Source organism: Anser anser (assembly GCF_964211835.1).
Source record: "Anser anser genome assembly, chromosome: 2".
In the NCBI taxonomy this organism is placed as follows: domain Eukaryota; kingdom Metazoa; phylum Chordata; class Aves; order Anseriformes; family Anatidae; genus Anser; species Anser anser.
In genome coordinates, this window is record NC_139721.1 from 135,303,764 (window position 1) to 135,316,076 (window position 12,313).

A 12,313-nucleotide genomic window follows, 5' to 3' on the forward strand; every position below is an offset into this window, starting at 1 on the left:
AGGTGTCGGTGAAAAAGAGAAGTTTGGTCCGTGAAAGAGGAGTTTGATCGGTGGAAGAGGAGTTTGGTCCGTGTAGAGCAGTCACCGAGGGCCCGGCCGCGCAGAGCAGGCGGAGGGGCGGCTCCGGGCGCTGTCCGTGGTGCTGGCGCCGCCGCCCCGGAGCACTCCGAGGGGCTGCACGGCCAGGCCGGGCCGGGGATCGGGGCCGGGGGGCGGCTGGGAGAGGTGAGGCAGCCGCGGAGCGGGGCACCGCAATGTCAGCCTTGCCCCGGTCCGTCTGCAAGTACAGGTCTGCTCTCCTCGCGGGTCTTGCGCTAGATTTCCCTGGCTCCAAATACTCCGACAGAAGGGGGAAGAAAAAGAAATACTAACAACCACGCGGGCTACTCGTGCTCTGAAGAAAGTTTTCCTGGACGCGGATCCAGGAACGAACAGAGAAATGGGAACACGCACTAACGCGACCGGGATGAGGACAAGCTCTTTCTGCTTCCTCTTTCATGTTCCGTGCAGGCAGCGCAGCTCCACGTGCGAAAGTGCTCTTGTCCTCAGCCTCCTGCAGAGTACCGAGCACCTCCCGATCGTCCTTCAAAACCGTCCCTTTCTATCTCCACTTCAGTTTAAAAATCGAAAGAGAGGTGGGAAGTGGTAGCAGAAAGCGGACTGAATTCCTCCTTTAATCGCAAACAAGCCCAGCAAGACGGATTCTGGGAAAAGAAAATGTATTACAGAGCAGTGACCGGTGTCATAGTAGTTAAAATAGAAGAGAAAAGCCTCTCACAAAAATCAATTCTTATGTAGATGAGGCGACATAAGCGCCTCTCTCTCTCTCTTTGCGGGCTTAGTGAATTTCTAATTAGCCCAAAGAAGCCCTAGAGGAATGAGGAAGAAAGGGCGGGAATATTGGGATATCTAGTCGTAACAAATATTGCCGTGCTGTGGATTGTCGCCTGGAAATACACTGAAAATGAGGGGACCCAACGCTATTGTCTCAGTCGAGTTATTTCTCTTGACCTTCGGCTTTGTCCATCCAGGCTGAACAAACTTCCTGAAATGAGCATCGCTCCTGCTCTCTGCCAGACACACAACTTCGGCCTCTCTAGGTCACAGAAACGCACAGAGGATGAGAGGCCGTTTCCCCTCCAAAGGAAGGGCACTCTCGGAGGTTTAAACAACAGCCAGAAAACCGTGGGGTTAAACAATAAACTAGTTAAAGTGCTGTCCTGTTGAACAGAGAGCAGTTTCCACTGCATTGAGAACCCGCCAATATATATCATATCAATAAAAAGGAGCTCTTCGAAAGCTTGCATAGTAATTGAGATTGGAGATCTTTTTTGATATGGGTTGGCATTTCCTCATATCAATCTGACAGAGCCAACTCAGGAAATTGCTGGTAATATTCATCTGGGGAGCACTTTCATTAAACGTAATTCATTCGACTTTCACAATAAATTGAGTGACATCCTTACAGCAGAACCTTTTTATCCTTGATGAAGTGCTTGCCAGCCTTTGGTTTTTCACTTTATTGTCACATTCCTTAAAGCAGAATCGTCAACATGTCAATCTGCTGCATGAAAAAATGCTAAAGCTGTATTTACAAAGCACCCAGGAGGTGGTTTAATGCTGACTTACAAGAAGAGCGAGTTGGGAGTTAAACTATCTGATAAATCACAGCATAACTTCACCAAGCCCAATCGGGAGAACAGAAGCCAATCCTAGGGAGGGAAGGATGGCTCACACATTCATTTTCTCCAAGTGCTGGCTATTCCGAGCAATTGGTTTCTTAACCTGCTTCACCGCACTTTCCAAGACGACTGGGAAATTGGCTTTTTGTTAATTAAAATGGCGGTTTACGGATGCAGGGAAATATTAAAGAGCTTAAAATGGATACCTCTAGGTACCGACATGGAAGCTGTAGCTATTCAAAGGGAAAGGGATATTGGACTGTGCTCAGGTGCCTCCCTAAAAAGTGAAATCTATTCCAAGCGGCTTTCTTCAGAGATTTAAGAAGTGTAAATAGTATGTACTAAGCACCAGAAAATATATATATGTATCAGTGCGGGAAACCCCCTTCAGAAACTCCTACCACGGTCCTTGATGGTTAGGAAGGAAGAAAGCCCGCAAAAGAATGAGCTATCTTCCGCTTAACAGAAAAATAGAGCACAGGTAAGTTTTTTCACCAGTTGCAAGTGATTCGAGTCCCTTTATTATTCCTGTGCTTCATCTTCCGAAAGGGTAACAATTTCCCCTACACCACCGCGAAAGGGTCTCAAACTCCTTTAGAGAGGGGGAGCAGATCGTCTCAAGACTGTGTAAAGTCTCTGGCAGAAAAAGCCCTGCCACTTCTCTCCCTCTCCACCAAGCGCTCTCCCCCCCTCCCCGCCTTGGACGTGAAAATGAAAGAAATGCAAGAAATCGCTTAGCTGGAAAATTTTTTAAAACAAAAAACAACAACCGAATGCTTTCAGCACCAAATACCTCTGAGAAAATACTGTGGGTGGTGATTATGACAGGACAATGCCTTCCCTCTCTTTTGTTTTTTGTTTTCTTTTATCTTCGCTGCCTATAGAGGTTTCTTTCCTCCCACATCAAAGTAGGACACAATCAGCAACTACCTTTAAAAATGAAAAAAAAAAAAATCAACTTATCTTCGCCGGCACGGGATAACTCTTCACGTTCTCCATAGCTTTCATTAACAGGGGTGAAATGACCGCAAACAGTGCGACACGGAGCGAAATTAAATGTACACAAACTCTGGAGTCACTAACCCCCTGTTTACCCCTTCAGCAAACACCGCATCAGGTGTGCCACCGCTGATGCACGCGATTTTAAGCCGCTGTCATTCAGGACATTTCTGCCGGAGCGCTCCTCCCGGCTGTCAGGAGGCCTCCAAACGGCGAGGAGCAGACCTTAAAACCCCAGCCCGGCTCGGGGAGGAGGTCAGCAGACTGTTTCCAAGCCCCTTTGCCATCACCCTGTAAGCCAACGTGCCGGGGAGCGCCGCAGTTGGCTGACAAAGCGCCGCGCGGAGCTGCGCCCCCGCGGAACTACCTCGCAGCCCTTGTCGGGAGGGGGGGGGGTGAGAAATCCCCCCGCGATTTGCTGCTGCTCCGCTTAAACGCTGCACGGAGGAAAAAATCCCTGCCAGTCAATGCTGTTGTACAGCCTAATTTCCAAACCCGCCGGTGGAGAAACTCTGTGCTGGGAGAGCACGGCAAGCCGAGGAGGGGGATGCTCGCCCTCGCAGCGCGAAACTCGGGTTGGTTTTAGGTTCACCCAGGCGGTGAGCTCTAGCCCAATTAAAGCAGGGTGAAACCCGCAAAACAAGTTACTCCTTGCTTGCACCGTGCGGGAAGCTCCCCCCGGAGCAGGAGGGGGCAGAGCCCGCGGGCACGCCGGGGACAAATCCTGCTGCCGCCCGGCGGGGGCTTGCCGGGGGCAGGACGGGGCCAGGGCTGCGGCCACCAGCCCGCAGGTCCCCGCCCGCCCAGCGGGTCCCCTTGTCTGCCTGCCCTTAGCTTATTTGCCCCGGCCTTTTGCCCGTTCTTGAGCTGGCCCCCCGAGATATAAGTGGTCAGGGTCCGTGCCGCCTTCGCCAGCAGCTTTGTCGCAGGATTCGCAGGTGCTTCTGCAGCATGTTGCTTCTACCCAGGAAAAAAAATAATAATAGTAATAATGAAGAAAGAAATGAAAAGAAAGTGCCTGGCGTTTTATTGTCCTGTGGTGTCGGGCTGGAAATTCACCGGCAACTAGGCAGGAATTAAACGGGAAGGTTCCAATTAAGGGAATGGTGTAAAACCCCGGTGTCCTTATAAACAGACAGAGCTGAAACCTTAAAAATAAAATAAAAAGTCTACAATCTCCGGGTAGCTTTTTCTTTCTTAATATCTACGTGCTTTCCTAATGACAATTTTGAGCTCGACACAGCGCTGTTAGTTAAGAAAACATTATTCGTTAGAATAGGACTAAGATGCTCCTGAAAGAAAAGCAGAGGAGATTCGGGGTAAATACGACCGAGCATGACATTTTGAACACTTTCTGCTGCTCCCTAAATCTGAAGAAACAAAACACCTGCAAGCCTGTAAAGGTTGGCTCCTAATTCTACCAAAGAAATACAAAGTTATTCGTTTAGGCCAAAGGAAACACACTTCCAGTGTAAGTCAAGTGCAGCATTTGCGATATGCTGCACAGCTCGAAACAAGGAGAACACGCATGTCTCGCATGTCTAGCTAATGTTCTTATCAATAAACATAATAGGGCGAGCCAGCTCTACCCCAGCAAAATTCTCGCTCGTTTGAATCGGCCGTGACCTCTATAAATTTCAGGCAATAAGGCTGAGTGGCATATGGCTCTATTAAAAGGGGGGAGAAAAGCAGAAGCACTTTATTTTTTTTTCCTCCAAGATTTCATTAGGAAAAGGTTTAATGGTGGAAGACGGAAAAAAAAAAAAAAAAAGAAAAAAAAAAAAGAGCAGTGGTTTGCTGGTTGGAGAGGAATCGCAAGCCGGCGAATGGGGAACTTGAAGGCAGCCCAGCCTGGCTGCGGCTGTTCACTTTCTCTGCACAGCGCCTGGCTAGGGCGGAGGGGAAACATGTTTTCCCTCTGTGTTATCAACCTCCCTCAAGGAGGATCCTTTAACAAACTCAGTGGGAAGCTGTTGGTGTTGTCATTTCATTTCCCCTTCCTAACAGGCTGGGTACCGAAAATCCTACTCCTGCTTGGCGCTGCCCGAGCGATGCTCAGGCGGAGCGGCACAGGGGGCTGCACCTCCGCTGCCCGAAGCCTAACCAAAACTTCGTGCTCCCCGGCTGATAAGCAGTTCATCGCCGCGCAAACTTTCGGATTCACTCCCTAAATGCAGAGCATGGGGAGAGGGAGGCTGGCGTAAACGTGCGAGTAGCGACTTAGGAAGACTCGGGCTGGGCAGGGAAATCCTTTGGATCCCCCTCGAGCGTTTTGGCAGAAGACGCAGCCCAGCCGAAGAGCGCATCCCCTCCCCCTAGCCTGCCTTTTATTCCCGATTTTTTTTATTTTTTTACCATATTCGCATTGTTTCGAGGGAAACTGAAAAAAAGAAAAATCGTCTCCTTTTCTCTGTAACGCCAAGCACTCGGAACACACACACACATACACACACAAAAAAAAAAAAAAAAAAAAAAAAGCATTCAGGTAATGAAGTCTGTAACTAAACGGTAATTGAATCAGCATAATTTGCACACTGAATGGTTTTCAAATGCTCCCAGTTTACAATTAAAGGAGAATTAATGCGCTTGTTGTTCAGACTGCGGCGCATTAGAATAAATCCAGCACTGTTGTTGTAATGAGTCGGGAGCAGTTTAACTGCCAGCAAACACATTTAAAATTTAACGCGACGTATCGATCTCGCTCCGGCTTTTTGATAGATTATTCGCCGCGCACTTTTCTCCCCCCACACCCTCACCCCCGCCAGTAAAACCGCCGGGGCTGGCAGGGAAAAAGGGAATTTGGGGGGGGGGGGGGGGGGCGGGGGGGGGATACCGAGGGAGGGCTCGGGCCGGCCGCGACCCCCTGCACTGGGCTCTGCGAGGCCGCGGGAGGAGCGCGCAGGCGGTCGGGTCTGGCCCCCCCCGATCCCCCCCCCTCGGTCCCCCCCCCCCGGCCGGGATCGGCGGCCCGCAGCGCCCCCAGGCGGCCCTGCCGCGGCAGCGCAGGGGGTCGCGGAGAGGAGCGGAGCGGGCAGCGCCGCCCCCCGCCCCCGCCGGCCCCGCAGCCGCAGCCGGAGCATCCCCGGAGCGGGTGTCGGGGTGTTTGTGGCTCCTGGAAAAGGGGCTCCTTCCTTGCCCTCCGCCGGGGGGAGGATGCTCCGCAGAGCGCTCGGCTGGTGATGGCGCAGCAGGCAGGGCTGCGAAGTGGCAGCCCGCCGGGGGTCGCTCCTGGGGGTTTTTAAGGGGGGAGAAAGTGGGAGCGAAAGGAGAGAGAGCGCCGCTGTTTGCTCGCGTTCCCCCGGCTAATCTCAGGGGAGATTCGCCACGGAACCAACGGGACCGCACGCGGAAAACCCGCGCAGCTGCGCTCGTCGCTGCGCGCTGCGCTCCCGGGCTGCGCATCGCGGATGGGCACGGTGCTGGGGGGCTGCTGGGGGGCTCCCTGGGGGCTGCCACCCTCGGACGCGGGCAGGGGCAAGAAGTTGCCTTCTCTCCGGAGCCAGCCAGGGAGCCCCCCCCAGCGGCGCTGCCGTGCCCGCGCTGGCACCGGGGGGCCCGGTCCAGGAGGTGGCACCGGGGAGCCCCCCGAGCCCGCTGTCCCCGCGGGCAGCAGAAGTTGCGGGGCTGCCCCCCCTGTGCCCCCCTACCGGCCCCGGGCTGCCCGGGCGGCGGCAGTTGCCGTGAGTTTGCTCGTTCTCCGCCGGGCTGCTGCCCCCTTCCCCGCCGCGCTCCCCCCCGGCACCGGGGGGCACTCACCAAGTAGAGGGTGGGCTGCAGCAGAAGGACCGCGTACCAGTACACAGCCTGCATCCTCGCCGCTCAAACTTCCCCCGCGCTGCCTTCGCTGCCTCTTTGTTCCTTCCAGAACATAGATCCACCTGACATCCACTTTACAGAACGAGCGGAGCTCTCACCAGCCTAGACAAAAATGAAATTATAGACCCCATGACCACAAGACAAGGTTAGGCTTGAGACAAGGGGGGAAGAGAGGTGCGTAGGGAAGGGGGGGCGGGAGAGAAGGAGGAGATGGGGTGTGTGGATGGGGGTGGGGGGGAACAAAAAACGATTAAAATCGAGTTAATCCGGCGGCAGAGCAAAGTGGTCGCGCGGTCCGGGCAGGCTGCGGAGCGCCCTGTGGGCAGCGCTGCCCGGCGCTCGCTCCTTTTGCCGGGCTGGGGAGCCCCGGGGGTGGGCTTGGACGGCCCGGGGATGCCACCGCCAGCCCCGCCGCCCTCCCGCCCGCCTCCCTGCGCGCCCCCGCCGGGCACCGGGCGGCAGCCGCCCGCCGCGGAGCCCCGCAGCGCAGGAGCGCGGAGGAGAGGGGCCGGGGGCGCAGCGCCGGGGCTCCGGTGGCTCCAAGCCGGGACCCCCGGGCAGGCTCCTCGCCCCCCCGTCGCCCCCCGCACGCCCACCTCCCTCCCCTCCGCCGCTCCTAAAGCGCCCAAAATGCTCGCCCCGGGCCGGGGCCGCGCCGCGGGGCGCCCCGACGGGCTCCGACCCCCGACCCCCGGCCCCGGCCCTCTCCGCCCCCGCGCCCCGCGGACAGCCCCGGCGCCGCGGGGGGGCCGCGGCGGGGATACGTACGGCGTGGGGGGTCCGACGGCGGCCGGGGCTCCGCGGGGCGCTCCATGGGCGAGCCTAGAGGGGCCGAGCCGCGCGGCGCAGCCCGCCGCCCCTGCGCATCTCCTGGCCGCGCTCCGCGCCGGGCCGTCCCGCGGCCGCTGGGCATCCGGCGGTGGCGGGGCGGCTGGCAGGCTGTCCGTCCCCCCCTCGCCTCCCCTTCTCCGCACACAGCCGAGCAGGACACTTACGGGAGGAGGGAGCTGCCCGGGCTGCCCGCTCGCCTTCGGCGGGGGGCGCGGGCAGGAGCGGCGGCAGCGGCGCTCCGGGGCGTCCAGGGCGATTTGTCTCTATTAAAAATGCCTTATCGGCGAGGGAGCGGCGAGCGCCTGCTCTTTAACTTCAGATAAAATCTATCTGCAAAGACCTTGGCCGAGCATCTCGGAATAAAGCGCCGGAGCCGAGCGCCGTCCGAGCCTCACTGCTTGGGGAGAGAGAAAGAGCGGCGGAGGGGGGAGGAGAGGGGGGGGCTTGCCTGGCGGAGAGGGGAAGGGAGGAGGGAGAAAGGGGACTTCAGCGGCGTCCCATCCTCTCCTCCGAGCGGGGTGATGAATCAGAGCCCTCCCCGAGCGGCGAGAGCCGCCCCGCGCCGCCCGCCCTGCCTGCCCCGCCGGGCTGCTCGCCCTGCCCAGCGCCGGGAAGGAGCCGGCCGGAGCCTCGCTTTTTTCATTTCAGTTTTTCCGCCTCCCCCGGGAAGGCGTCCCGTGCACCGCCAGGGCTGCTCAGCCCGGAGCAGAGCCGGCCAGGGCTGCGGAGCCGAGCTGCGGGATGGCAGGGAGGGAAGGAGGGATGGAGGGATGCTTCTCCCCGCCGGCAGGAACCTGTAGCTGGACAGCCCCGCGGAGGGAGGCTGGGGAGGCTCGGCCCTGCCCCGTGCCGTGCCTAATCCCGCCAGCTGTCATGCAAAGAGAAAGGTCTCATCGACCTTGTTTGCCTTCTTCTTTACAAGTCCTGGGGGTTCTTCTCCTGCCCTCTTCCATCCTCCCCAAACCGTATCGTTACCACTGTGACATTGGGACAGGGTGAAGGGGAGGATGCCAACAGCACAGGGTTGCCTTACCAGATCCCCGGCCTCAACAGCAAAGCTCAGATTTATCACCTCCCAAAGGGGAGCCAAGAAGCAAGCCAGAGTGCTGTACAGAGCAGGAAACGAGAGAGAGAGACAGAGAGAGAGAGAGAGAGGGAGGACTTCACTTGTCCTGCCAAATCCTTGCTGCTCTCAGAGCATGTCCTTGTAATTAACATTTGCAATCTGAGGCTTCAATACCAATCTGTAAGATACTGTATTAAGTCGGGGGTCTGAGTCTGGGATGCTGTAATAAGAGGGGAGCAGGAAAGGGAGGAGGAAGGTAATGAATACTCCATGGAAGAGCAGCACCACAGCTTCCCCCATGGCCATCGCTGCTCCAAACACCTGGAAGATGGACACCTCCATATGTCCCCAGCACCATCCCTCTGTTAGACATGTGGGACGCTCACGTCACGGCTTTGAACAGAAGCATGCAGCCTGCGAGGAATCATACTGTCATCCTGCCCCTCCAGACAGCCTCTGCAATACCATGCAGGCTGAAGCTGCCTAGGGACTTCTTGTTTCCAATGGGTAACAAATCAAAAATCACAGCTGACTTATCCCTCCTGCCAGCTGCCTCCTTCTTATCTATTCCACGCTTATTTCCCCATAAGTGAGGGGCTTTGTCTGCATTTATTAATCAATCTGTAGATAGAAAGATAAACGTTACTCTTTTAGTACAGAACAAACTTGCCACAAGCTGAGTGGAGCCTACTGATGACCTAGGCTATGGATCTTTGCAAGAAGCCACTGATATATATTTAGAGCCAGCATGGTTGCTCTTACCTTAGATAGGAGATTGCAAGGTTGATATGGAGGAGGAAGAGCAAATGAAAAGTCTGACTGATTTCCACAGGTCACATTCCTGAGGAGGCCAATGCTTGTTTGAGAAAGAAAATCCACTCTAGGGCCTGTTTAACTTGATTCGGCCTCTGCAAGGTTTGATCATTAATGTCTTCATATTGGAGGTGACAAGAAAGTAGTCCTTGGAGAATAATTCTTCCTCCAGCTGGGCAAAACAAATGTCTTCCCCAGTCTTTCTCACCCAGATCCTTGTGTCTCATTTAGGGGAGCACTGCAGAGGAACTTTGGGCTCCATTGGCATCACGAGAATGGCTCCTCTTGACTTCAGCCCACTGAAATCTCCTCCTCCTGTGAATTCAGTGAGATCTACAAACAGTCTGGTCTGCATGCTACCTACCTGATGCATCAGAAGGTTCTTGAGGTAAAGGTCTTAAGGGGGAGGAACCTGTTTTCTATCGTGTGGGGGCTGATCCAAGGCTTCAGGGAGGACTTCACACATCGGCTGACCTCCTCAGCCAAAGGCACCGAGAAAACTGAAGCTCTATTTGGACTGCTTCTCTCCATTGTCTCTCCAGAAGACAGGAACAAGGATCATATGGAAGCCTGGATTGATCTTTTTTGCTAAAGAAAAAAATATAAAATAAAATATAAAAAGCAGGCTACAATGTATTCCAGCTGTGAACATTTTCAAAGGGAATGCACTGCTTATCTGACATTTAGGATTTTTCGACATAGTCATTTGACTTTTATCTGATTCTGTAATATTGGCAGAGCAGCTTAAGTGAAATATTAGATTTTTTAAAGTTAATTTTAATTTCAACCATTTGGATACTCTATGTAATCTTAGCAACAAGGTCCTCAGCAAGGTAGTGTGAGCTAGTGGGACTTTAAAGAATCACAAATTCTGGGTTTACTAATGGACTTTTAAAAAGTCCAATTAGAATTTAAAATGCAATTGGGCTATTTTTAAAGCTTTGAAATATATTCTGACCTTTAGGTAGCTTCCCTGTTATTGCGAAGAAAGCTTCCTGGCTTGCAGAACTAAAAGGGTCACAGGCAGAAAATCCAAAGACAATGGCAAGTGATTAATAATTGCTAGAGGTTCCAACAGAAGATGGGCGCATGGTTTAATTGCTTGAGGCACTAGAAGAAGATACAGTGTTCTAATGATAAATATCAAGTAAGTGGACTAAATTTACTGTGCAGTGTAGCTAACCTCCCTGCACATGGGCAGTTATGTATGAAGTAAAACTGGTAAATAGATCTGAATCCTATGCAATACAATTCATAGAGCATAAGTGTTTATTCTGGAAATACTGCTTGGGGAAGAAAAAAAAAAAAAAAAAAAGTAAAGAAGAGAAACCAAAGGTGGGCCAAAGTACTAAGGGCTGAAGCAAGCCTTAGGAGGTGAAAACCGACACAGCTTAACCACCATTTTTTAGTCTGCTCTGAACCAGACTTCTTTTCTCTGTTTCATTGTTACAATCAATGCCTGGGTCAGGAATTTTGGTGAAGTCATGGAAGTTTTGTCCCATCTCTTTAAAGGATATATTAAATTGTTAACAATGGCTGTCTTCAAACAAAAAAATCGGCCTGTGCTATGAGCAAATATCATCTCATCTATATGCATGTTGAAGTACTATTGAACTCAAGTGGAGTTGCATATGCACTACAATGACAGATTATGGCCTCCACAGCTTTTCTATATTTGTACTATACAGTACAGGCCAGATGCCTCATATCACTCATGTAAATAATCTTACTGAAATGTTCTTCATACTGCCAACCGTTAATTCATCAGGCCCTCTCTTTTTATTCCTTCCCCTTTTCATATATTAAATAGATTTAGTTTGGTTTCAAGGAAATCTTCATGTACAAACACAGTATTTTTACTGTTAGTATAAATACTACAAACAGAGTCCCTTGTCATATCTTACTTCCATTTCAAGGTCAGAATATGACTGTATGTACTATTCATATATCTAAATATAAAAATATCTCTGTGAGACTTTTATTTTTATTGCATTGATTTCTGCCTACTTACAGTCAAAGACATACTGTGAAGTGGTGTTACTCTGTATTCCATATGGAAAAATACAGGAATACTCCAACCACTACAAGGGAAGTGTCTTGAATTCATGATGTTTTTAATTATTTCTCCTGTCATTGTGTCATGAGGAATCATACAATGGTGGAGTGAGCTGTGGCATTCAGCATCAAAGATGACTAAAAGGTAATGTACTAATAGTAATGCCTGGATCACTCAGTGCTTCTGTGATATAAATGTGAGCAAGCCTACAGGCTTCACTGGACTTATTCCAGGTGACACCCTGTGTGCGCACACATACTCAGGATTTTTCCCAAAATACTTGAGATAAGGTGAGACATAAATTATTGCCTATATGAATAAAATTTACAGCCAAGTTTATCTACAGGACTGGCTCATTAATAATGCCTTTAAATCCAAGGGAAAAAAAAAATCTCATGAATCATGAATGCAATAAGTAAAAAAGCTTTCTAATCTTCTTTGCATAGGGAGCTTCTTTTCTAACATAATGCGTATAATAGAGATTTGTATTTGCATTCACATTTATTTCATCCATTAGATCTTGACAACACAGGAAATCAAAGAGTTTTAATAATACCCATAAGAAAAGAAAAGAAAAAAAGAAGAAAAAAAATTAAAGTAATGGAAGGTGTCTGTACTGAACAAAGAGTAATGTTGTCCAGAAAATACCACAACTTGGGTGATTTTCCTAAAGACATAATTAGATTTCAGAAATACTGTAGGACTAAGTGATTTTTTAAATTAAAATCCAATTATTGGAATACTTCATGATGGCCACTCTAGGGATTATTAGCTGACAGCAACACTTGTTGAAATCGTAAAACTTGATAACAAAAGTTTTATTAAAATCTCCTGTGTGTTTTTTAATTGCACAGTAACCCAATGTACATAATATCAGCTGGAAAGGCTTTATGCCAAAGAGCTAAAACATGAGAGAGTTAAATTGTCTTAAGGTAGAAATTGATCTGAGAGACAGTTTTTGAGGCCGATTGTCTTCACTTTCTGAGAGGAATAATGTAAGGAAGAACCTGAAGGCTTCTTGAATTTCCTGCAGGGCCAGAGGAAGGACAG

At 51.4% G+C, this 12,313-nt stretch overlaps 1 protein-coding gene across 6 annotated transcripts in view; it reads right to left on the reverse strand.

Moving 5' to 3' along the window:
• NXPH1 (neurexophilin 1) overlaps positions 1-12,313 on the reverse strand; it is a 181,853-nt gene that overhangs the window by 138,764 nt on the left and 30,776 nt on the right. The window contains exons 4-6 of one of the 6 annotated variants that reach the window (XM_083825164.1): positions 9,620-9,795; positions 9,157-9,522; positions 6,438-6,599 (exon numbers count right to left, since the gene is read on the reverse strand). In XM_083825164.1, the coding sequence (XP_083681290.1) occupies positions 6,438-6,491 (54 nt within the window). In that variant the 5' untranslated portion in view covers positions 6,492-6,599; positions 9,157-9,522; positions 9,620-9,795. Of the gene's footprint in view, positions 1-6,437; positions 6,600-7,265; positions 7,415-7,492; positions 8,207-8,226; positions 8,246-8,361; positions 8,599-9,156; positions 9,523-9,571; positions 9,796-12,313 lie in introns of those variants that run through there. The other 5 variants (XM_083825168.1, XM_083825166.1, XM_083825167.1 and 2 more) reach the window with 5 other exon arrangements.